Source organism: Mycteria americana, chromosome 2 (genome assembly GCF_035582795.1).
Source record: "Mycteria americana isolate JAX WOST 10 ecotype Jacksonville Zoo and Gardens chromosome 2, USCA_MyAme_1.0, whole genome shotgun sequence".
In the NCBI taxonomy this organism is placed as follows: Eukaryota; Metazoa; Chordata; class Aves; order Ciconiiformes; family Ciconiidae; genus Mycteria; species Mycteria americana.
In genome coordinates this window covers 166,636,456-166,663,366 of record NC_134366.1, presented here as the reverse complement: position 1 = coordinate 166,663,366, position 26,911 = coordinate 166,636,456, and the positions used below count along the sequence as shown (strand labels likewise).

General features: G+C 41.0%; 2 protein-coding genes across 2 annotated transcripts in view; one reads left to right on the top strand and one right to left on the bottom strand.

Moving 5' to 3' along the window:
* The window catches only part of TG (thyroglobulin), a 168,749-nt gene that overhangs the window by 39,333 nt on the left and 102,505 nt on the right, over positions 1 to 26,911 (bottom strand). The gene's annotated exons all lie outside the window — the stretch shown is intronic.
* On the top strand, positions 2,290 to 25,333 carry SLA (Src like adaptor). Its single transcript, XM_075495312.1, has 8 exons — positions 2,290 to 2,503; positions 7,707 to 7,800; positions 14,040 to 14,139; positions 17,505 to 17,591; positions 18,948 to 19,051; positions 20,933 to 21,064; positions 23,028 to 23,160; positions 24,125 to 25,333. Exons 2-8 carry the CDS (start codon positions 7,740 to 7,742, stop codon positions 24,342 to 24,344), a joined length of 837 nt encoding a protein of 278 aa, XP_075351427.1. The 5' UTR covers positions 2,290 to 2,503; positions 7,707 to 7,739; the 3' UTR covers positions 24,345 to 25,333.

Here is a 26,911-nt window from a genome sequence, read left to right as displayed (position 1 = left end):
TATTTCAGTATCTTGCATTGCTTTTCCTTAGACATCTAATTCTGCATAGTGGCAAGTGCTTACAACACACCAAGGTTTCAGGGCTCTATGTGAAGACATTATTGTCCTTTTTCCAAGCTTTCAGACAAAGTCTGTTTTCAAGAATCCAGAGGAGTAGAAATCTTTGGGACCAACTCAGGGAGTGTCTATCACAGCTAAGGAGCTATGTGGCAGACATGTGGCAAACACTAGCACATGAAGTGTAACAGGGAATTGGCAGGTCAGTCCAGCAATGGAAAGGGAGACAGATATAAACATTTTTCCCTCCATAACCATCTACTAGAACTGTAATTTCCAGATAAAAATGGGGGAAAAGGAGGGTCCTCTCTCTTCTATCAAAAATAACGTTTTGAAGAAGGAAGATTTCCTTTTTATACATGAGTCTTGGCAATTGCCTCTTTGCTGTAATCAGAGGCAGTCCTGCAAGTGCAACGTTCCTCTCTCAAGTGACTCACTGAGTGCCTGTGTCAGGTTAGTGACTTGAATAACAGGATACGAATACTTTTAAGATGACGTATAAAGCCCCACTTAATTCATATCAAAACTTTCTTCCATTTAGATGTAAACATTACCTTATCAATTATCTTAACATTTAAAACAAGTTATAAGCTGAATGTGCTGAAAGAGTAAACTGGCTCTCATCGCTGCACAGTGGTAAATAGCCAGCAGGAACAGGCAGAACTGACATGGAAATGGAGAATTTTATTTACCTCCCTGCACTGCGAACTCATCTGTTCCTCTACAAGCATGGTATAAACCATGGCTGAGATTTATAGTGTTTCCAGTGGAGCATGTTCTATCAAGCAAGTCCGACCTCTTCTTTAGTGTGACCAATCTTTCCTGCTCAGTCTGAGACCCATCCCATTCGTGAGTGCATCTTGGGACGTAACCTGACTTCTTGCAAAGGCACGAAGATCATCAGAGCCAGCCTCAGGTAGATATTGGTGAGAAGGATCAGGAAAAGGCAGAGCTCTGCCCCTGCCTGTTCCCATGTGTGGTACAGACATCCCCCAACCCGTGACCTTCTAGTAATTCCAGAAACATTGGACATCCATTTGGTGAATGCCGTTAGGAAATGTGCATGCCACATCTCTGTGATTTTAAGAAAGCAATAAGGTCCTAAACAATCAAAGTATAACTGGCCGGGATAATCATGGGGCATTATGGTAAAAGCAGCTCCCAAGAGCACTGCCTATAACCCTGTGTACAGCTCTGTTGTAGACTGGTTTGCTTATCAAGCTCCCTAATGCTTTCCTGTCCCTTCAAGGTGAGGACTGCTAGCACAGCCCATCAAAGAGAAAGGATAGTCTCCTGTAATTACCATAGCTCCAAATTTTGGCACAGCTTTGGGAATTTGATCAGTGTCTCCTGGTTCCAATAACACTTACGCAACAGCTCCCACACTTGTCAACTTTTAGTTTTCATCATCAAACAGGCTGGCATTACAATGAACATCTACTCAGAGCTACTCCGGTGTGAAGCAGGAACTCTGCTTGGGTTTGTTGGGTTTTCTGGTGGTAGGTTTTGTTTGTTTTGTTTGGGTTCTGGTTTGGGTTTGTTTTTTTTAAATTTTATTTTATTTCACTATACAAAATTAGGTATATGAGCTTTTCAGACCACATCTTGATCATAAAAGCAAAGGGCAAACCTTAATAAATCCCTTTGACTTCTATATTCATATCTGCAGTACTATATTCTTGAGGGACTTTAGTCAGGTTATTTAACAGGCTAGTATCTTGTTTTCCCCATCTCAGACACTGAGAAGAGAGAGGTCCTGGGGCTTCTGCTTCTGCACTTTGTACAACTGATGTGAAAATTTGTTTCATAGACAGGCTTTCACTCCATATACTTTCATTGCTGATACTGAGCTTCAATTATTTTCAGACAGAGGTGTTTTGGAGTGCAGAGTAAAGAATAAAGCAAACCTTGCGTTCCCATCCAGGCTCAATAAGAATGGAAAATAAAGTTTTGTGCTTCTTCCTGTCTGTCTGAAAAAAACTAGCAAAACTACATAAAACAAAACAGTTGGGGACTGAACATTACTGGATAAACACATTTGGAAGAAAAAAAAAAATGAGAAAGAGAAACCCTTTCTGTGTAAGTAATGTAAACCAGGTTATTTTGCTCATTTTTTATATCTGCTCAAATCAGCCCTGGTGCAATATGTTGAAAACCCCCCTGTTTTCCTCAGCCCATAGATAAAGTGTGTCTTGAGTAGTGACTTGCAACAGGAACCTCATCTGTTGCAAACACTTTGAGCCTTCCTTATTTCTCAGAGAGGAAGTATGTGGCCTGTTTGGCAAATGCTGCTCTACATGACAGCGTGAACTTCACAACACACTCATTCGACCGGCTGCTCCTCGACTTGATCAGCTAAACCTTGCTGGCAGCATGAGAGCAGTATTATGACTACGGCTTTTTTGAGAAATACTGCAACCTGGAATATCATGCCTAGCATTTAAAGGTAATCATTACTCTGATACATTTTAGATTATCTGCATACGGGAACAACTTTCTCAATTTTATTTATATAAAAGGGAGTTCTATTTCATTACCAATGACAGTATTCAGACCATGGATTTCAAGTACCACCAAAGGTAGAAATAGAAAAGCCTGCCTTGATCCTTTTCGTAAGGAGTGGTACTAAAGATAGAAGGGAGAAGGAGTATTTCTACTGAAAGCTCACAGTAAGATAGATGCATAGGACCTCATGCTGAAGCAAACTGCAGCTCACTATAACCCAAAATACGAGAAATGTCACAGATTAGTGGGCTTTTTATTCAAAGTGTTAGAAGTTTGCATAATGTGGTATTTCTGTGTTGTTTCATAGCTGCATGTTTCTGTGAATTAGCTTGATTACCGCGTCACATTGCTCTTTCTAAGCGCAAAGGTACAAGTGCCTAAAAGCTGAAAGGATGCTCATTTTGATTAATGACAAATTAAGGGAAATTCACCAAAAAATATACAGCTTCTGAAATCTAAGCTGTTTTTTCTCCACATAAAAAATAACAGGATGCTGGTGATTTCATTTTCGAGCTAAATGGGATTCAGACATTACCTGTGGACCTTATTGAGAATTAAATTCTAAGACCTTGGCGGTATAGATGTGAATATATGTGGAGGTATAGATGTGAATATATGTGGCAGTATAGATGTGAAGGTAACAAAAATAAAATAGGGTAGAGCATCTCAGGAATGATGAATGTCCTAATTTTACTAGTCTGCAGTATTCCTTGCAGGGGGGCTTTACTCAGGTGCTTATTTTAGCTTTTTATTTGTCTCCTTATTTTCATTTCTTTATATTTACTAACTCTCAATCATTTTAAATATAACTTTGCAAAAGTTCTTACAAAGTAACAGACTTTCCTATGCGTCATGCTATTTAACTGCTCCAGAAGTACATTTTCTCAGAGAACAGGTTATGTGAGAGGAAATTATTGCTACATGTGCTTGCACGCAGGAACGGAAGGTATAAATTGTACCACAGGTTTTTGGGACCCACGATGTAGGTCAGTGAGATTCCAGTCTTGACAGGTGAAAAGTTCCTATCTGCTGAGAATTCTGCCACTGATAAACAGGACACAAAGCAGGACCGGGGCTGTAGATGTTTTCTCACCTTCCTTTTGGCAGCAGAAATAAAGCAGTAAAGATCACTCAACCCCACTGGTTGTGTGTTTGCTAACAGCTATGGCTGCAGCGACCAGCGTTCGTTAAACAGCGTGTGCACAAGGGGCAAGGGGAGGGAAGGGCCAAAGCTTGGAAGACTGCAAATGCGATTTGAATGGTTAAAATCTGATTTCCCCACAAGCCTGAGGAGGTGGTCTGTGAGAAGGGAAAGGCACCCTTACACCTGCAGGTAGGCTGGTTTGCAGCCAGCAGCACGGCGGTTCCTCCGAGCTGAACAGCAGCTGCACTCCTCCATGCAGGGCTTTGGGTTGAAAAGACAAGGTGAGCCTAGAGTTTATCACCTCTCCTTAATTCTTCCCAAATCACCCTCAGTGAACTATTTTCTTTGGACCTGGCATAATTATCTGCTTCCACAACAGAATGATGCCACCTCTACTCGTATCCCAGACTGTCACCAAGTTTAAGTGAGATGTAGTGCCTGGAGCAGATTCACCATTTCAAAAGAATATAATCTATAAAACTGTTATTGTTCCTCTATTGACTTAAATGATAAAAAATCAGATCAGCCACAAGAGGCACTACAGTTTCCTGTAAGTGTATTTTTGCAGAGGATCTCAAAATTTCAGAAAACCACCATATAGTTTATCATACAGCAATACAATGGATTTGTATTGCACTGCCAATACTCGACACAAGGATAAGCTACTTAAGCCATTAAGTTCGATCACGCATTTGAGAGTGATGTGCACTGTTGTTTTAGAAATACTGAGGATTCTAATTCATACACTGTTACTCTACAAACAGTGATACACCATTGCTAGTGAGCAAGTAGAAACAATCTTTTGCCCCCCTCCCCCCCTTTCAAACAAAACTTCCAATTTCTTCCGTTTCCATCCCATTTTCAAATGTCTTGACAGTTGAGCCATACCTCAGGGCATTCATTCCCCTACCTTTGACTGGACTGGAGGTGCCTTTACTCTGCCCAAATGCGTAACGACAAGTGGCCTTAGCGGTAAAACCTAGTCTGATATCTGTGATTTTCCTTTTAATCACTTTGGATAAGTGAATCAACAGCAGTGGTCACAGCTTTCCATTTGCTTATTTTTATTGAACGCTGCTGCCATGAGTCTAGAGAACATCTTGAATTCTCTGTCCCTTTCAAGACTTCATGCTGCCACCAATGGTAATTAGTGACAGTAAAACAGCATGGAAAATGTAATGAGACACAGCAAACTGTCACGCTAGTGACATCAAAGTCCAAAACGTCATTGCTCTTCACTGTTACTGTAAGTACTTTATAACATTTTTATTTTCCGTAAGTCAGATTCTTCCACATCTAAAGTAGCAGCACTGAGCTGCACGCTCTGTCCTGTTGACTTCAGAGCTCCTTTGAGAAGAACGATGATTTGTATGGCAGAAGTGAGCCAGGCCAGTTTTGGACGTGCTCTGCAAAACTACGAAGTAGGCGCGTGCCTGTTGTCTGGTACTTAATCCGTCTGGACTAGACAGCAAGCGGTTTAATCACAAACTACATATAAGCAAAGCTTCAGGTATTTTTAGAGTTTAGACCCCTAAATACCATCTAGGAAAATGAAGGTGCCTTGCTCAAATGTGCCACGCTTTTAGAAAGTTTGTAAGTGTGAGGTAAAGTTTTCAGAAGTGTTTCCATCATGTACAAATGCTACGTATCACTTTCCAAAGTGACTCAGGCACACCTGAAAATTTTATCCACTTAAGAGCAGGAAAAAAGCCCTTGAAAGCACTCTGTCACAAGTCTGATCGCTAGTAGGATGACTTGCTCTCCTGGCCCTCAAATACCAAGACCCAGAATAAAGGGGTACACAGAGGTAGGACTCTATTATTTTTATTTTTCCCTACTTTTGTGACACAAAATTCAAGTACTGTTCTCCTCTAAATAACAATTGCACGTATTAAAATTATAGATGGGCATAAGATATTTATGCCGCCATGCTTGGCACCTATCTGGAATTGCACAATATTTTGGGTAGCTGCAGCTTACTTACTATACACTTAACCAGATTTGAACTGCCCTTTTCAAGTACTGCAAAAACGCAGCTACTACAGCACAGAGCTCAGCAGAGGTTATCTGGTCAGGTATTTATCCCACTTCTCTGGCTGACTTTTTCAGCCCTGTTGAGCTCTCTCTTGCCACGTCCAGGAAATTTTGCTGGCTAATTTGAAGATGAGCCAGGAAAATCTAGAATATGTGTAGCCAAAGTACTGGCTGCACTATTCCTATATGTATACCTCTTATCCTTGATGGGATACAACTGAGAAAAACGTCGAAGAAATTAAAATCGGGTCTTGCGAAAAAATATTCAGTCAGGAAATTATAATCTTGCAAGTAGACAGTGCCTCCCCAAATGAATTTTAATTTCAGTTTTAGAAACTTAGGTGCATTTAAATGGAGAATGATTTTGTGTTTCCTATCAAGAGAGAACCTTTTATTCAAACGTGACTACGCAAATAGTTTATTTAAATTTAAGGTTACTTTTTTATTCAGCTTCTAGACTTCTTATTTCAGGCAATTAAACAGTTTTTTGTTCTTGTGAAAGCAGATTTCAGACACTTGTCAGAAAGACACTGGCACAGCTGCATCCTACAGATGTGCCACAAGCTAGTTCCTGAGTGCAGGCTGTGAAAGGGTAACGTGCCATTTGGCCGGTGAAATGGAGACTTCTAGCAAAGAGCCTTTGGGAACAAGCACTAAAAAGCTTGAAAATCAGATGAGGTAGAGTCAAACTGTGCGTTACCATCTGGTTTAGCACTGATCTACTTGCATGTGATGAGAGACGAATTCTCTTTCTTTTGAACGGCATTTTATTCTGTCTGCCTAAACTCGCTATAAGACATGAAAAATGTATGGTATTAAGCAATATACTAAATTCTGCCAATCTTATTCCAAAAGACAATTAATAATAAAGTCTCACTGATTTCAGCAGCACTGCTTCTCAAGTTAGGCACCTCTCCAGCTAACACCATCAGGCTCTAGCCTGTTGTAAGTCAAGAGCAGCATACCAAAGGCAGTAATCATCTTTGAAATATTTAAGCTAGAAAAGACTGAAAGATGCAGAATACCCACACGATGCTGCTAGAGCTCCTGTTATCATTTTCACAGCGCAACTGACAGAAATATATTTTTTAAAAATAATTACCTATCAATCAGCTACTGGTGTTATTTTGCTTTAATGTACAATTTCAAACAGATATAGCTTATTCTCTTCTTCCTCTGAAAATATACCATAGCATGACACACCTTCCGTATCCAAAGTTTTTCTCCCTGTTCTCTGTCAAGGAGAATTAGGATGGGTGCAGTAAAGCCATGAGAAGGAACTGTCCCTCTCACAACATTTAGTTCCACAATTGCCTGATACTGTTTTTTGTACATCCACCAAGACTTTTTAAGACAAGTATCTGAAGAATTTACACCACTGGCTTTATGCAGGAGGAGCGTTTCGAGATCGAACATTTTGAGGCAAGGTGTTACTTTAAAAAAAAAAAGAAAAAAGAAAGAAAAAAAAGAGGAAAAACAACATTACCCACATTCGCTGAGAGCACAACTGCATCAGAAAAAAACCCACCGAACAATGTTCTTAGTGTTCGGCAATAAAGTGACATAATATACACACAGCGCCGAAAACCAGACACGTCAATCTAATTAATTTCTTTGTAGCTTCAGAACTCCAAATGCTGAAAAGAACATTTTGTATATGAAATGACTGTACGGGCATGGCTTTGCTGTGACTTCCTATTGTGCTGAGGTACTGGTAATGGAAACTTTTACTACACTGCGTTCTTCTGAGCAACTTCCCTAACTGTGGTTTTCTGCTATTCCCCTGATAAAAGCACCAACGTGGTGAGAGTTTAGCAAGTATGTAAAACTCTCACATGAATTTGACACAAGAGTTCTCAAAAGCAAATCTGTATAAAATTGGAGACACCCAAACTAGGTCATTTCTCATCTGTTGGCACAGCAGGTGTTACTCTGATGTTTAACTTCAATCTCTCCTTTGACTTAGTTCTGAAGGGCTTTGACGGAATTAGAGAACGCAATGGGAAATACTGTGAAAACACCGAGAGCCTCCGAAGAAACAAATGTGCCAAGCCAAACGGGTAAGCATTCATTTAATTTCTTTCAAGGGAAAAAGATGTTCAAAATATACGATACATTCATCCATGTGTCTTCCTTCATCTGCCTGACGTAGTAAAAGCAGGCAAGTGCGTGACTGCTGGGGGAGAAGGAGGGCATCCTCTATAGACAGTGCTTATTTTTAGGTACATTCCAGCTCATTTTCCAGGAAGTACTTTAATTAAAAAACCCAAATGTTAAAAGTATTATTTGCTGGTGCTCGTTGAAAGACATTCCTTGCCATTCAGAAAGCACTGAAGCATTACTTCAGAAACCAGAAATACTGTATTTTGACATACTTGCATGTGATATTTTACAAATTTCTTCTTGAAATTTGATTTTGCTTCACTTAAGGTTAAAAACTTTAATGATGTTATGCTTGCACTGAACCTGAAGTCCACTGTTAGACAGTTGCATTAAAAGTACCACGCAGCCAACTTGTCACCAGGTTTTATCAATAAGGTTATACAGAAATACACATTTTGCAGGCCCAGCTGCCAAAGGGGGATCTTACACATCTGCCCTATGCATCCACCCATGAAAAAATCAGGTTGCAAAGCCCCCCCACACACACACACTCCGTAGGCTGGTAGAGGTCATGCATCTGAGGGGGCAAGCAAGAGGGATTCAGTGACCTGCTACTCCCAAACTGCAAGGCAGTAGATGGGAAGTCAGTACAGCCTCAGCTCTCGTGCCGCAATACGACAGACAGCCGGTACCAGAGACGCGATAAATCACTCCCCAAAGGTGAGGAACAGAAAACAGTTTTGGTCTTTTGTTTTGGGTTTTGGGTTTTGTTTGTTTGTTTGTTTGTTTTAGAAGGGGAAGGCATTAATCAAAATTTTGGGGTTTTCCGTGAAAGATGGCCCAGTTATGCTGCTCATTATTACAAGGATAGGGAATCAGCCTAGTTTCATTAGTGCTGGAAGGAAATCCAGCCCTGTTTTTAGCATGACCAAGAACTAGCTGATATGGGAGCCGTGTAGCCCTAAATCCTAATAAAGCAGAGACCAAACACTGTTAATGGCTACTCAGCAGCCCGTAACATGAACTGACAATTTTTTTTTTTCTTGTGAAGAAGAGTGCCTTATATTCATATTCCCAACAACTGCTGTCACGAATACCATAACCATCAAAACAGAGACATGCACACACTCAGAGCAGGACCTCGATGATGAGCAGGGGAGTGAGGGGTCACTGCCATGGCTGTGACCAAGTTTGTAGTGTTCCCGCACATGCTAAAAGTCAGGATTTAGCAGGGCTAGAGCCAACTGCACCCCTTCCAGTGACGTAAATAGAACATACTCTAAAAGATAACTCAGCAAACATTGATAGCGCAGCGATTGCAAGGGGAAATTACCCATTTACGAATTCAGGGCTCGATCTACTTGCACTTTCCTACACGTCTAGCACATCTAGAAAGGTGCTTTGTCAGATCCTGCCTGAACTTCTGCTGCCACTTGGGAAGGGAACAAGTCTCCCATAGCTGCAGTGGCATCTGGCAAGGCCATAGGGACGTCTCAGACACTCACACAGCTGAAATTGCACTGGATACCTATGTTTAAGCACCCAAAGGCAGCTTTTTGGCCACAAAAATGATCAGAGCAATGGAACACCTCTCCTACGAGGAAAGGCTGAGAGAGTTGGGGTCGTTCAGCTTGGAGAAGAGAAGGCTCTGGGGAGACCTCATAGCAGTCTTGCAATACTTAAAGGGGGCCTATAAGAAAGATAGGGACAATCTTTTTAGTACGGCCTGTAGCAATAGGACAAGGGGTAGGTAATGGTATAAGGAAGAAATTGTTTATGATAAGGGTGGTGAAACACTGGCACAGGTTGCCCAGAGAGGTGGTAGATGCCCCATCCCTGGAAACATTCACGGTCAGGTTGGACAGGGCTCTGTGCAACCTGATCTAGTTGAAGGTGTCCCTGCTTATTGCAAGGGGGTTGGACTAGATGACCTTTAAAGGTCCACTCCAACCCAAACTATCCTGTGATTCTATGATTTAACGGCCTGCATAGCTCTTTGGATTTAACTCTTAGTCTGGACCAGACCAGCATCTTTCATAATGGCTTAGGTGTTGCTAATTAGAGTTGGGAATACAAACATCAGTACCGTCATGCATATCCAATGAAAACAGACTTTTGAAAAGGAACTTGGTACTAAAAGCATATATTGGGGTTAATCCAGTGAGTTCATATCTATTTATCTCCCTGAGCTGATCAAACTCCAAATCACAACACCAAACACAGAAGATTTCTCCCAGGCCAGGGACAGCCACTTTTGATTTAAGTGAGGTAGAGGATCCAATCCATGGACTTACAACAGTCCAAATAGTTATTAGAAAAAGCAGGTTTTACACTGGTTCATTTCAGTGAGACTGAATAAAATGAAGGACTGAACCAGAAGGGAAAGAAAGAAAGAAAGGAAAAAATATCCAACGAGAAGGGGGAAGAAAACAGATAATTGGAGTCTGCAGACTTGATCTTGCAGTGTGACTGTGTTCATCAGACCCCTATAAGCCCCTCGTGCTGCCTGAGAGCTGCACTGAAAGCGAAACCTTGTGCTTTCCTCACCTCCAGTGCATCAGTCTTGGACCTGAGAAAGGGAACAGTGCATAAGCTGCATTTCCCAAGGGGGCATTTGGGCTCCAAATATGACTGCACTCCATCTGAAAGCACACTGTATGGGCATCCCTGTCATAACCTAGGTACCGATAACAGAGGAGCTACAGCAGCAAGGGGTCATCAGGGGTTGTGAGCCCACCCCCTCCTCTTTCCTCCCTTGGGACCCTGAATCAAGAGTTAATCCTTACTAAGCTGCACCTGCATAACTCTCAGTTCCCAAGCTGGCTGGTTTAGATCTAATTTGGGTATGGCAGCGCGACTCTGCAGCCACACCTTACGGCTGCTGCACAGACAGCCTCCCAGACACACACGAGTTCCCTCCTTTACCCTCTCTGCTATACACCATGCCGTAAACCATAGTATTTCTGCTGGACAGTAAAGCTGGGATGATGCAGGCAGCTGAGCTCTGAGCAGCTCATTCCGCTCCAGACAGGGACCACACTCGTGCACAGCACAGCGTTTTTTGAGGGCGATGAGCTGGATCTGCATGCTCTGCCTATGCTCGCCCTTCTCTCTAACAGTGCTTCGTAGTCCACTCACAATGAATAATTTGGAGCATGCAATATTCAGTTTCACACTTTGCAAGACATCCAGGGATGCAGACATCTAAAACTAGCATGTATTTCATATTCTGTTCCTACTCCTAAACCCCCCCCCCCCAATATTGACACTTGATTCAGTGGAAATGACTGTGCTTCGATCTTTCCACTCTAACTTTTGAGTTGTTCCATTTCAGATGTAACCTACACTTGCACTGCGGAGGAGAGGTCGTGTTAGAAAAACTCAGGCAAATCTTCTTTTTTCTTTTACAACTTAAAAGTGTGGGGAGCTCATCAGATCAAATCTATTAGATCACTGTGGAGAAACAGTGTAATTTGTTTAGTCCTGGTTTCAAGGCTTTTGTGTTTAAAAGGAGCTACTATGGGTTCTGTGAAATGTTGTAGAGTGTGGTGGGGTATTTTACATGACCAAAAAACCCAGTGAGGTTTGATTTAAATACCAATTAAAATAAGGTCTTGTTTGTGGAGTAGGAGGATTGAAAGGTTTTCGGTAGTACAAAACCCCTTTACTTTCACTCTAATATAAGTACATGTAGTTTAAGAGGTAACGTTTGCATGGATGTGGCAGCCAACACTATGATTAATTCCTTCCTTTTCACAACTACAAATTAACATGCAAAATTGAAACAAAAATGAATATAAAGATGAAAGTGTAAGCAAAGTAACACAGATCTTGCTAGAGTAGAGAAAAAAGTCACGTACCCCGCAGTGCATAACGAAATGCAAACCACCAAGGAAGGAGAGCAGAAAAGCACTTGTTTTCAACCCTTTCAGTATGGAAATAAAACACGTATAAATAAACAGCATAAGTTTAAAAAAAACATTGCTAAAGGCATTGTCATTAAGCTAAAAAAAATGACATTCTGTGTAGAACTGCTGTCTAACAATCTGCAATGAGAAAGTAGGCAATGGCACTTTATCCTCATTCTGCAGTTCTTAAAACATACCTTTCTGGCACATATGTCCTGTAGCCCTGGGTAAAGATTTTGTTTTGTTGATAAAGACTCAGCACCAATACTTAGGTCTTGTTAGCCTCAGGTACTAAGCAGTTTCATAGACAGAGAAAGTGTCTCAATTTTTAGTGCAGAACAGGGAAGCAATCAAAGGCATGCCTAGCACAGAATTTCTTCAGTATAGTTGAACTAATTGTATAATAAGTTACAGTAGACTGACTAATCACGGCAGCTGGCTGATTCATACAAAGGTACTGGACTAGTCCTATTTAATTCAGTGACACTAATCAACTGAGAAAACCGTGGCAATACTGATACCAAACACACTGTCAAACTAAACAATGTCTATTCCAGACTCTGCACATCTTTGCATCCATAAGGATGCTCACGAACTGTATCATGGGGCTACTTCAATGGGCAAAGGCTAGCAAGACTAAAAATGCTTACAGACAGTTTGAATACTAAGGTGAAATGACCCAATAACATTACAGAAGTCCCTATAACATAACAACAAACCGCTACTCAAAATCAACTGAGAAAACAATGTTTTTTAAGTCCGTTAAACCGCAGATGTGGAATATTTTCCTTAACACTTATAGTCTCATTATCACTTCCGTAAGGATAACAAGTGTAAAATCTCTCCTCTTGAAAATATTTCTTTTCTGCAGACTTGTATGTTTATTTCAGCCTTTCATCATTATCACTGTGGGTTATTTGTAAGGCCCTGGGACACAGAGGCTGAAAACACAAAGCCAGTCTCAGCATTCACTCAGGATGCTGTTTCTAGGTTTCCCTTAAAAAAGTCTTCCTTAAAGACAAGTTGACGAGGAATCTATATTAAATGAGATAATCTAACAAGATACAGAAGTGTGTCTATCCCTCTGGGTAATTTCTTTCTCTCCTCTCCGGAATTCATTCCCATTTTTGCACATGTTGAGCTGCACAGAGAGGGCAAGCATGGAGATCAAATCACCTCTGCAAACGTACTGCTAGGTGGTATTACTAAGGAACGGGGTGCTGATCCTGCTGGAGGCAGAGGGAAGGCTTTGTCTCCCCATGTGCCGGAGGAGGGTACTGCAACGTGCAGAGGGAAGGGACCCACTTCCAGGAGAAACGCAGGCAGCGTATTGCACGATCCCTCTTGCCAGGACTTCTGCCAAAGAGCTCAAAACACCCAGCATGACACATTTCTGAATCTCCCACCTGTCAGCATTTACTGGGCACCACAGATTCCTGCTGGATGAGGAGCTCTTGAACGTTTGATAGTCCCAGCCTTGTGCAAAGTGCCTCCTCCATCCTTCAGAAACCCAGGAGACTCAGCAAGTGTCATAAACAGTGCTGCAAGGCCCAGAGTCATCCCAACTGATGTTAAAGGTCTTCTTATCTCTTTACTGACCCCAGTTCTGCAAACTGCAGTTGTACAATGATTTAATTATAAACACTCACGTTGCCTCTCTTCTTTAATTGAAGACAGGGGCATCATCTGCTACCTCTAGTGCAGTTTCCACACAAGGCGGGGAGAACAAAGAGATCTGGCTGTTCATCAAGCTAATTTTAAAAAGTGATGGGAAATGGGCAATAATGGCCACATTCTCATTGCCCTTTATCTAAACTTATTTCATACCTTTGAAAAGTATCAGTGGTGTTAAGTGACGGAACAATTCAACATGCATCTTCCTTTTCTTAAATGGAATGCATCAGCTTGGCTCAAAATTGTAGCTGGAGGCATTTAGAAACAGAGGCATTAATCAAACTGGGTTACTTCCTAATACTATAATTACTTACTAATTTTGCTAGTTTCAAACTGAATATGTCCTTTAAATATGGTAATTACTAGAAAAAAAGGTCTAAATTTAGTTGCTTACAATTAACCAAATGACTTTTTTTCATTTCTAATATCTTCACATTCTTCTTATAAAGCTATAGGCTCATCTTTAGCTCTTTATGTTTACCAAGTGACATTTCAGAGTGAGAATTTTTTCCCATTTGACCTACTATGTGAAATATAACATACATAATGAAAAATCCGTTTCTGCTTCAGAACTCTATCTTGTTTTGAGCAACATTTTCTTTCTTCTTTAACAGGTCAAGAGAGTGATTTCCTTGCTGTCCTCTATGACTATCCTTCAGCAGACATAAGCCAACCTATATTTCATGTAGGGGAAAAACTACGTGTGCTATCAGAGTAAGTTGATCCATTTTTTTTTTTTAAATTAGGTTTGGTTACAATTGATGCAAAGCTCTGTTTTATGCACCTGGCCCAAACTGGATGCAGTTCAGCTAAATGAACTGAGTTCAGAATTTGCAAGGAAGGATGCTCAGCCATGGTGTAAATTTCCCTACAGTTTAAGGATTTGGGATTTGAGATTGTTCTTTGATCTTTGGATTCCTCTGACATAGTTTCTGAAGCTGGATTCAGACTCTATTCTAAAGTAGGACTCCAATCAGAATTCTGCTTTGAAAAATGATTTGGAGAAAGTATCCTCCCCATGTTAGAGGAAAACAGAGTAAGAGCAAAAATACTTTGAATCACATAGAAAAAGAAAATTATTCTGAATTTCTCTATGTCAAGTGTATCTCTCATTTTCTCTCTCATCCTTTTTATCTAACAACTCCTTTATGATTAGGTTTTAGAATTTTACCCTAGATTTAAGGCAATTCTAACAGAAATAAAATAAAAATTAGCTTTCTTTTCCTTCTTCTTAAGTTTTTTGTTTGATTCTGCATTTTCTTGGTGGGGGGGGAAGGTCAAAGATTTCCCAGCCAGTTCCACTGAAAAATTTATGAGCCCCAGAAAGCAAGTAGGCTTAAGAGTACTAGTTCAGACTGACCTTAAGCATAGTGCAAATATTGCCACACACAAGAGTGAGCACAATTCTTGAAAAACGGAAGACAGCAGCCTTGATATTCTTTTATGCACAGCTTGTATCGGCACACAGTGACCTCCTAGAAGTTACTCAGTCCCACGGTGGCAAACAGCCACTGTTTGCACTGCTTAAACAGAAATGAAAGATTTCATTTTTTGCAGCTGGTGGAGCAGAGGGATTCAAGGGGAGAGCAGACATATTCATAGCAGAGAAATCCCCTGAGGATTTCTAAATTCATTAAAAAAATTCTCTACCTGAGGAAGTCAGAGCATCAAATAGTTGGAAGACAGAAGTACTCAAGAGAAGTATCACAGATAATACTTCTCGGACTCTTCTCCAGGCCACCGTGACCTACAGTGGCCTTTGTCAGCAACAAGATACAGGGCTACGTGGATCTTTGGTCTGACCCAGAATGGCTGTAGTTATGTTCTGCTGACGAAGTGTTTTCCCTGCCTTGCTGAACCTAGAGGTCACAAGGCTCAGACAATACCACCGTGAATTTTCTGCTGATGGAGAGCTTCCCTAAACTAGGGGAATTCTTCTCTGGTAACTTCTAGCTGTTTAAACCTTGCTGCAGTTTGTGTAACATACCCAGCATGGTACCACAATTGCTTTAGCTTGGAAATTCCAGCTTAAAGCCTCACTCCCAGCTTTCATCATCTATCAGCCCTCACAATACCACGTAACTACATATGCCCATATCAATGGGAATTATATGTATGGCATATATGCATACATGTGCTGCATAGTATGATCTACTGGGCGAACAACTTCTAAAAGAACTAGGCTTCTGTAGCAGCAGTTTTTATCATGTTTGTCTGTTGTGCAGCGATCAAGCGCTTCTCCTAATAGTAAATAAGAGCCAAAGGAAGCCTTGATGGGAACTTTCCTCTTCGTGTTTTGAATCAGCTTGTTCACAGAAGACAAGACACTCCAATGCTCTGTGCAAAGCATAGTGTCCTAATGAAGGACCTGTTCTTCCCTGCTGGGGTATGTGCTGATGTTAACAGGAACTGTTTGCCTGCAGACTCTTGCTGCACATAAGCTGTAGGTATAATCTTTTTCTCAAGTCATTCAAAGAAGCAAAATGCAGTGGAAGAGAAGAGCAGCATGGCAGGCACGACCAGAACACGAGTGATGAGGAATCACCACAGAGAAGCCAGCATGAGCAGGCAGCACGTACTGCTTTTATAACAGCAGCTTTTCAGCCTTCTACCAAAGTAATTATGTATAGCGGCAATCAGCCCCACCAATCCTGCTAGGAACATGACATATGGAACCCCCATAGAAAATACAGCTCCTCACAGATCTTTGGGACTGCTCTGAGTCGGCAGGATTAGATAAGCACCGCTGGCACAGTTTCTCACTCTCCGCACTTGGGAGGCACCTTTCATTACCAGATGAACAACTGCATTTAGCTGCAGCAGTCAAACCAGATGTCCTCCGATGATCCCCCCAGTCTACACAATTTCTGTGGCTCCTGCCCCAGGAGAGATGTGCTGCTTTGGGACTTTTAATCATCACAGGGATTTTTCAGGGTTAGTAATATTACAGTTTGGAGGGAGGGAGATGCTGAGTCTCTCAGTTTTTTTGTTATTGCAATTCTCGGTTCTGTCTGGGAGAGTTGCGGGGAAAACAAACAAAAGAACCTGAACTTCGTATAGATAATTTCACGCCAGCTGGAAACCCACAAACAAAACTTGTGGGGCCCTGAAATTTCCAGCTCTGAGCAGCAGACGCTTTCCTTTTTCCCTCAGCATATACATTCTGGACCATGGTCGCAGCGGCTATAACTCAGGACATTTAACCTAAATGTTTTCAACTCAGCTGTTTTGACCTACGCTGAGACTCTGGTCTGCAATCCCGGCATTGTTTGGGAGCATGTACATGAACGTCCACAAAAACGGCATTCAAACACAAGACACGCTATTATTTGGATTCAAACTCTTAAAGGAAAAGGTGGAGAGAACCCATCAATCATCGGCATCCTTGCACTAATCACTAAAGCTCGGCAGCATCCCTGTGAAAATTCTTGTTACCCTGCCCTTCCTAAGGAATTCAAAAGCCAAAGCCAGCATTCAGTATCACAGCAAGAACCTAAGATATGTCAGTGAAAAAACATATGTCCAGTCACCTAGTTTCAGCTATGAGGTCTTTTTTATTGGAGTCTGGTCAGCAACTCATTGAAGAAAAGGAAAACAGCAAACCATGAACCAGGTTCTGTTAGACTGAAAACCTGTTCCCGGACAGACAGGGTCCATGTGCTGAGTATCTGTACCCTGACGTTACAGGAGTAACTACTGGGCTCTCCAGACACAACACACTCAGCCATAGGCTGAATATCCTGGATACCAGTACAAGTCTGGCTGTGGGAAGGCAGAGCACAGCATGGTTTAACCACTGAGTATTTACCCTTCTTCTTTTAACTACAGAAAAATATTTTATTACTTACGTAATTTAAATGGAACAAATGTAGCTTATTTCTGTGTCCAAATTTAATCCTGATGTAGGTTTAGAGAAGGAACTACTCTAAATGAAACAAATTGGGTCCCTTTCTGAATACATAGATTCAAGAACGCAAACAGAATGTTACAGGCTAATCTGTATGTCTTAACTAATTTCTAAAATGAGGACAAGCTCTGAAAGTACATCTGAGAATATCCCTTCTCTTGCTTTCACACAGTGAAGGAGGCTGGTGGAGAGTCCATTCCCTTACAACAGGTCGAGAAAACTATATTCCAGGAAAATACGTAGCAAAGGTTTACCACGGGTGAGTAAATGCATTTCCTATAGCCTTTCAACACTACGTTTCTACATACACTGCCCTGATTAGTTATTCAGTGTCATAATGAAAACAATGCCAATAGTGACTAGACAGACAGAAATTTTATTTATTGACAGTCTAAAGTAGTTCCTTTGAAATCTGAGAACATCAAATCCACATCTAAGTTTAGATTATATGAAAAGGAAAATCCTAGTTTTAAATGCTGGAAAAGGGTCAAAACCCCTTCAAATGTCATATAAGATAATTAAAATACTTCTTTTGCATGGACTGATCTCTAATTTTAAGACATTGATAAAGAGACCCTATTTAGAAATAATTTTTAATATTTACAAAGAGTAAAATTTAAGCTAGAGTTGCTCATGAAAAAGACCAAAAAGAACAAATAGAAAGACTAATATGTCATTCAAGAATGTAAACTCTCACACTGGAAGAGCTAAGGAAGGTTCAGAGGTTTCTTGTTGCCCTAGACACCAGTCAGGAAAAAAGCATTAAAGCACACACTTAAAACTTTTCTGGCAAAAGTTTTAATACCTGTTTAATTTTAAGCATATGAACTGTGAACTTCACTGTGATTTATGCAAGTGCTTAAATTTTAATATGTTTTTACATCCTCCTGAAATAGAGATGCTTTCCCAAAGACAGGGCACAGATACGGTAATGGAAGCTACTGTCTGAAGCTCCCCCAAGACCATTTTGCTGACAGCAGACTAGATCAAACACACAAGAACAACTTTAAAATAAAGTGCCAGAAACTCCTAAACCAGCCGAGCAAGCTCAGTTACATGGTTAGACACCAGCTGTGGCAAAATGCAGCAGTGCACCAAGCTATGGTGACAATCAGTAAGACTAATTGCACTTTCCCTTATCCACCAAGCCAATCAAGTTAAATGGCTGGACTGTTCCCTAGCATAAGCAGAATAATTGTATTTTATTTGGGGTTTATTTATGATACAATTAAATACAATTTGGGGTTAACAAAAGTGGTTTAAATGAAAAAGAGGGATTTAACTAGTGCCACAGATATGCCGTCCATATACCACATGGATATGTCCCCAACAACTCAGATCAAGGCAGCTCGAAAAGTTTTGTTTTCCTTAATAAGTCCAAACCTTATTCACTCTTCTCTTAGTCTCACAGAAGTTAATGGAACTCCAAGAGAGCAAGATTTTCTCCATAAACTGGGGAAATATGCCTGGACATAGTTGAGAGAATAACTACAGAAAGTCACAGTGTTATTTTTGCAGTCACTTTTCCTGGCTAATGCTGCACTTTCATGGCCACATACTGCTCTCTGTTTCACTGGTGTCCAAATTTCAGGATTTGTTTTTTCCTGCTTCACAGCTGGTTATTTGAAGGGCTGGGAAGAGAAAAAGCAGAGGAACTTCTACAGCTACCCAACACCAAGGTCGGCTCCTTCATGATCAGGGAGAGTGAAACTAGGAAAGGTGAGAAAATATGATTTTTTCCCCCTTGATCTCAGGCATTAACAGTTTTACAGCTCTTTAATTCACTCCCTGTCCTGCTTCATATGGATCAGTCCGAAACCAGAAAATACATGTAATGGGAAGGCAAAGGCACCCAGTGCAGCACGCCAGTCTTCACCAGTCACCTACGTTATGAGTGGTGCTGGAAACGGGGTTAGTGATGGCCATGGAAAGTTCCACAGGCATCAGCACAAACAAGACACAGTTGTTTAAACACTATTATTTACTTTGGTCGCATGCAAAGCTTATTAGGCAGTGGGACTTTTCAAATGGAGGAAAAGTCACAGCTTTGCCTTGGTCCCTAGAAGGTCGCCTGAAGAAGCTATAAAATACACACCAGGCAGCGGGGGTGGCTGATAAGTGTATTTCCTATATAAGCAGGTGGTTCTTTTAGTTACTTTTTAGAAATGACATGCCTTCAATTTCATTTTCTTTCACAGCAATTCCGTTGCTACATGGGAATTTTACTGTACACACTTTTTTTATTCTCTTCAATGGGAATACACCTCCCATTGTGCAACGTGGTATCTTCCCTTTTTCTGAAGCACCAGAACACATCCTAATATCATGATGATACAGTCAGAAAGGAATAACAAATCATCTACTCTGACCTCTTACATACCACAAATTTAGTTTCCTAATACCTATACTAAATTCAAAGAAATTTAGGATCAAGATTCAGTCCTTACAAACTAAATGCTGCACAATTTTTATACAAAGAAACAGGAAAATACAAATTGTCATCTCCTGCGTTATCAGGTATCAGCTGATATCTAATTATCAGGTATCAGCATTATCAGGCATCATCTGGTATCAGGACTACATTACCAGGTATCAGCTACTGCGTTACTGGGAGCTGACTAAATCAGCATACCAGCACATGAGTCTGGTCCCCCTCTTCAGAGGAAGGCAAACAACTTCTGTAAAGGCCTATTTCCTTTACATGATTTCAAAAAATCCCACACCAAATAAAGGAAAAACACACCAGAAATTTAAATTCAATCAAAATCTCAGGCCCTGATGTTGGGCCCTTTATTCCCTTTGTTATACTTAAGTATATATATAAAGTATACCATATAAGTAGAAATTAGGATGGTCACTCAGTTTTTTTCAGAACTTTCTGGGACCTTTTGGATCATGGCATCTTGATCACCACAGTGATCACCACCTTTGGATCACCACATGTCGTGGTTTAGCCCCAGCCAGCAGCTAAGCACCACGCAGCCGCTCGCTCACTCCCCCCCAGTGGGATGGGGGAGAGAATCGGAAGAGTAAAAGTGAGAACACTCGTGGGTTGACATAAAGACAGTTTAATAGGGAAAACAAAAGCCGCACACACAAGCAAAGCAAAGCAAGGAATTCATTCACTGCTTCCCATGGGCAGGCAGGTGTTCAGCCATCTCCAGGAAAGCAGGGCTCCATCACCCATAACCGTTTCTTGGGAAGACAAACGCCATCACTCCAAATGTCCCCCCCTTCCTTCTTCTTCCCCAGCTTTATATACTGAGCATGACATCATCATATGGTATGGAATAGCCCTTTGGTCAGTTTGGATCAACTATCCTGGCTGTGCCCCCTCCCAGCTTCTCGTGCACCTGGCAGAGCATGGGAAGCTGAAAAGTCCTTGACCAGTGCAGCAACAACTAAAACATCTCTGTATTATCAACGCTGTCTTCAGCACAAATCCAAAACATAGCCCCATACCAGCCACTATAAAGAAAATTAACTCTACCTCAGCTGAAACCAGGACACCACATCTTACAGATACTCTGGTTCTTGTCACTGCTATCCATCCACAATTAGGGCCATACTTTGGTGTAATTAGTTCTCCTCTTTCTCCAGGGTTATATTCCTTGTCGGTGCGGCACAGGCAAGTGAAACATTACAGGATCTTCCGCCTTCCAAATAACTGGTATTACATCTCTCCACGGCAAACCTTTCAGTGCCTTGAAGACCTTGTGAATCACTACTCAGGTAAAAAGAAATGCAGAATACACATCTTTTCCACTGGAAACTGTAAAAATATCTATTAACGGTCCAGAACAAGAAGTTTTGCCTATGTCTGAGACTTGCAACTACTACCACAGAACAAGTAATGGAAAAACTTTTGGTTTATATCTTTTACTTTATTTTTGATCCTAAATACAAATATGCTACCCTTAACAGTACAACTGAAATCAACCCTAGAACTCAGCTAAATAAAGACAGATAGGCTCTGCCCATATTGGTGTATGATATCCTGTGGCCATGTCAATAGAGCTGTGCCTAACAATATTTGGTCCAAACACTAGTGTCTAGCACTTCCCTAGACAACTTACAAATACAGTTTGGAGGTTAGCACAGGCCAGGGATGCCCAGCCCTTCTCAGAGCACAGCTAAAGTCAAAGTTTGGGTGTACAAAATTCTTAAGCTATACAGATGCAAGTCATGGTCTGGGTCCCAGAGCCAGAATTCAACTCCTGGCTCACTTTGCTTACCAGCATGGACATGTCTGCCATTTATTTGTTTACCATATAGACAGACAGGTCTATAGACAGACATAGATAGCATCAGGACATGCAAGACCAGGTTCTGCAATCATGCTTCTCTTAGGAACCACTACATCACACAGCCTTATTGGCAGCAGAAAATTCTCGGCAATGTTAATTTCTTCCCTATTACTTCAGAAGAGTATGGCTGGATTTTATTAGCAGAAGTTATCTCAAGGGGCTCAAGCTGTTAGCTCAAATCTAGATTCAGCTGTCATCTTTACTAATACCAGTCCAGTGGATGACAAGTTTTCCAGATTTATGGCAATTTAACCTGTGTCAGAAAGATAACTTGCCAAACAACACAATTAAGTGGGTGCAGTTGCCATGCACTAAAATGAGAATGTTTTAAAATGAGGAAGGAAGATTGCAATAAGTTAATTGCATAAATGTTACAAGAGAACAATAGGTTCTGTGCTTTAATTAATGAGTACTCTGTAATTTTAAAAGTGTAAAGCTACTATATCTGCGTATTTCACAGGTAAATGAAAAAGTGTGTTGGCCAAAGACTACTCTGATAAACTGGGAAGAAAAGCTATATTCACATTCAAAACATGCAAAAGAAACTTTCAAGTCAATTGATATAAACAGAGGAGTGCGAATTTGGACAGGATTTTTTTTTTTAACATTTTAGTTAGCTGACACCTTTCTTCATTTACAAAGAAGCAAACAATCGAAGCCTAAAATTTGGGGTGGGGGAAACCCAAAACTTATAACAATTAACATTTTTACTTGAGTTACAGGTGTAAGAGGAGACATAGTGATATTTAGCTCTCCTCCTTCCCCCACCATGAGATGATACAGAATCTCACCCTGAAATAAGGCTCAGAAATGTAAAACGCTGGCGTTCAGCCACAATGTTCTCTACGTGGACAGAAGAACATATGCAGTGTTCCTAGTGGAGCAAGGAGAAGAGGACAGAGAGAAAAAACATAGATGAAAGTAACATGTGAACTGTGATTCATTCCATAGCCATGTTCCACAGCAGAATAGGTGCACATATAATCCAATCTGAGTGGTTGTATCTTGCATCTATTTTACACTCTGTTTGCATGGCTGAGACGATGGGAAGCAAAAGCAGAACTTACTGAGGACTCAGGAAACCTGGGGTTAAGTCCCTGCTCTGTCACAAACTTCGTTCTAGACTTTGGGCAAGTCACTTTATCTTTCTGTGTCTCAGTTCCTCACTTGTATTGTGGGAAATATACCCCATGATAAACTAAAAGGCAAAGGTATGAGGAAAGGAAAAAGTTAAGCTTGTGTTACAGTGTCCTTGCTGAGAACACACAATTTACTGACTACCTCTAGTGTGTCCAAAACTGTTTACTTGAGCATGCACCAGGGAAGGAAAACAGTGAAGATAACAGTGAGCAAAGATTAACTGTCTGTGTATTCATTTCCCTGTTCAGAAGTTGCTGATGGTCTCTGCTGTGTCCTTACAACACCTTGTCTTACCCAGTGCACTAACAACAACAGCGTAACGAATCAAGTTCCTCCTGTGGTGATGCGGAATAAAAACTTCAGCTGGAGAAATATTCACAGGTACGGCATACAACACAGGCTGCCAGAAACAAGAAGTTTTTTTTCCAGCCTTGTATATAGTCATACTTACAACACAGAAGAAACAGCCATTTCCTTCTCCTGAGACCATTTTTAAAGACTAGACAATCTTCAAAGCTGCTGACAGCTTTGAAGGAAACTGGATGTCCAGCTCTCTAACTGATAATCTTGGTCTAACTTTGAAAGAAAGCATAGTTAACACTCAATCATTTCTCCTATCCAGCTAAGTCAGGACACATATGCAGTCCCTTTGGGACTCGAGTCCTCTCCACCAAGAGGGCAGGAGTAAGAGCCAGGCCATAAAGCCTAGTCAGATCCACCACCAACGGCACGCTAACGTGCGATGGCTTACAGGGGAGCCCCGATAGTCAGAAATGGCTCCCCCTTGTTCACGTGGTGGCCATCCATGAAGCAGCACAAATGCAATGAACACATTATCCCAGCACAAATCTTTCCTGCTGTGCCTCTCTCAACAGACACCCCCAGCTCGAGGTTCATGAGATTTCTGATATCACGACTGCAACTAGAGAAAGTAGGTCAGGTTTCAGAAGCTGATGAAAAAACCACCTTCAGAAACAAAAGCACCTCTTATTTTTGAAGTGTAAATTTCCCTCCACTACCCTTCCTTCACAAAGCATATTCATTTGCTTACAAATGCAAGAAAACATTATGCAGTATGGAGGTCATTTTTCCTACAGATTAAGAAGAAAGAGAGAAAGTATATAGATGTTATTTCCTTTTTAGATGCCGAAAAATATTTAGATACTACTGTTGTACTGATTCTTTCGGAAAATCGCTAAGAAGTGACAGAATGTTTGGTGATTTATGAGACAGGAAATTTTTTATACAACAAAATTAACATCATTCAGTTTAACAACTGTTAATATTATACTAACAGGCTCAGTTCAAGTAGCTGAAACGGTAACAAAATTTTGTTCTTTTAAAGGCTGGAGGTGACTGAAGATACTGAAAGCACCCTGGCAGCAATGGATGATTCATGTCTCAGCTATGGCCTGAGGGAAAGTATCGCTTCCTACCTCTCCTTAACAGGGGATGACAATGCTTCTTTTGCAAGTGCCAGAAAGAAGAAAGCCCAATCTCTTATATACACAGGGAGCAAACGTAAGAGTACCCTTCACTTGCCACCTACATACTATGAAGACTAAATGTAAGACAGCGAGGGGAAAAAAAAAAAACAACTGAGGGGTTAGAAGAGAAACCCAGAGCATCCTGTGGTCCTGCAGTCCTTCAGCAGCTGAGAGATACAAGCACACCAGCTGATGATCAAATGCTGGCAATGCTTCTGCATTTCCTCTTCTGAACGTTAACCAGAGACCTTCTTAAGGGTGCCATCTCAGCCATGGCATATGCTGGGGACGTCCCCAGCGCACCTGAAATTAGAACCTGCTCACAAGCAAGATAAACTGAGATAGACTCTAAGTCAAGATCCAAGTGAGGCAGATGACTCTTCAGCAAGGGTGATGCCCACCATTGTACAAAGGTGATTGCCTAGGGAAGGACTAACTACAGCTCAAGAACTTAAATTAAGTCTTACTCTGGCATTCTCCACAAGGCTGAAAACCACCTTTACAGAATCTACCTACCTTGAGAAAAGGAGCTTTTTTCTTCTCCATATAGAATCATTCATTGTCATTGACAATGGGTCAGAAAGTCATCAATAACCCCAAGAAAGTATCTAACATCCAGCATCCAAGAAACACCTGATTATATTGACTCCATACTTCTGTCATTTTTACCTTTTAGGGGAAAAAACCACAATCATTGACTTTCCAAGTGACATTTAAATTAACTGCTGGTAGTGGCCTGCAGTGTCGCAAAGTGGTCACAAAATTAAGAACAGACTTAACTCACCAAGAAAAATAGTTCCTGCTTAGCCCTGAGCTAGGAGTACAGGCATATACAAAAGCATAACACAGCTGCTCATCATCTAGCAGGTATACAACAAAGGGGGGTTTAAGCGAAAAGTAAAATGTGGTAATATCACGCCTAATGGCAAAGGTAGGCTTGCAAAGGTATGAACTTTAATGTGTAGAGGACCAGATTTTAACCTCATGTCCTGAAGGCACCCCCATATTTATGTATAATATTTATAGTAATAGCAGCTTTTTCTAATAATTAAACTAAAAGAGCAAATCAGCAACAGTGGATATGTTAAAGAGTTTTCTGAATTGCTTGTCTGAAGAGAGTTATGTTAAATAGTAAGACACATTTCATCAAACTGCTTAAAGATTTATAACTGGGTTATCTGAAATTTAATGAATTAGAGAATTTTTCTCTAATTCTTTTTTCTCTAATTGTCTCTAGAGAGAATAATTCTCTATCCCTTTGCTAAGTGATAAAGGAGCAGCTAGCACAGTCCTTTGAACCTGACTTGTGTTTGCTTTCTAAATCAAGTAGTCACTCACATGTAAATGTGTAAAATGCTGCAATCCATGTTCTCAAGCCAAGATCTTTTCAATCTAACATTCTGTCATACCTTTTTGCACAGATTTGAGTAATGAAGGTTTGGAGAGATAGGCAATTGGGGTTTTATATATATATATACATACATATATATATATTTCCTCTGTAAATACCTCTTAGCACAAATCTGTGTGCTCTTTAGATCTTGTAACAGATCATTTGCACTAGCAAGAAGAGATTCAGAGATCAAAATAGTTCACAGCCTATTTAAACATATTTCAGAACTTAAAGGATGAATGTAATTTGGCTGGTAAAAATTGAACACCACAAAGCAAAACAAACTCAGGAACTCTAGGTGTTTGTATAATCTCATTACTGTTACTGATCATTATGTTATGGTGACTGCATTTTATCCAGTGAAATGTATATGGGGAGCATTACAGATTTCTAAGTCATGACTTGTATTTATTCATTAAAATAATATCCAGTAGTTACTTTGTATTGCTTTTAAAAAATGGAAAACCTAGCGTGCAACTAGTACAAACACCCAGTCTTGCAATGATGCTGCCAGAAGGTATCTTTGACGGAACACGACAAAAGAATCCAAGAGCCCATGTAACTGAGCAGCACTTGGAACTTGCTGTGTAGGAAGGGGATAAGGCACGTTCTGATGACAACAGGTTCACACAATCACAGACCGGTTCAGGTTGGAAGGGACCTCTGGAGGTCACCTGGTCCAACCCCCCTGCTCAAGTAGGGACACCTAGAGCTGGTTGCCCAGGACCATGTCCAGACAGCTTTAGAATATCTCCAGGGATGGAGTCTCCACAACCTCCCTGGACAACCTGTGTCAGCGCTTGGTCACCCTCATAGTAACAAAGTGAGAAGGTGATAAACACTTATGAATTGTGCCATAAGGGATGGCTGGATTTCCCTAATGGTTATGGGGAAACTCTGTGAGGTCTGGCCGTTTCTCACAAATAACTGAAAGTCTATATTGGGGACCTTTTGTTAAGCACGATCTTCCAAGGGCCGACAGCACCAAGGTGATTCTATACAAATTTACTACTAGGTGGTGACCCACCTAGTAGATAAGGGGAAGGCTGTGGATGTTGTCTATCTAGGCTTCAGTAAAGCCTTTGACACGGTTTCCCACAGCATTCTCCTGGAGAAACTGGCTGCTCATGGCTTGGACGGGTGTACTCTTCACTGGGTAAAGAACTGGCTGGACGGCCGGGCCCAAAGAGTGGTGGTGAATGGAGTTTACTCCAGTTGGCGGCCGGTCACAAGTGGTGTTCCCCAGGGCTCT

Bases quoted from the DNA above. Each gene is read 5' to 3' on its own strand.
- SLA (XM_075495312.1), top strand. From the start codon at position 7,740: ATGGGAAATACTGTGAAAACACCGAGAGCCTCCGAAGAAACAAATGTG. The intron at 19,052-20,932 runs GTGAGAAAATAT...CTCTTTCTCCAG, and splicing joins GGAGAGTGAAACTAGGAAAG to GGTTATATTCCTTGTCGGTG. The intron at 21,065-23,027 runs GTAAAAAGAAAT...TTCCCTGTTCAG, and splicing joins CCTTGTGAATCACTACTCAG to AAGTTGCTGATGGTCTCTGC.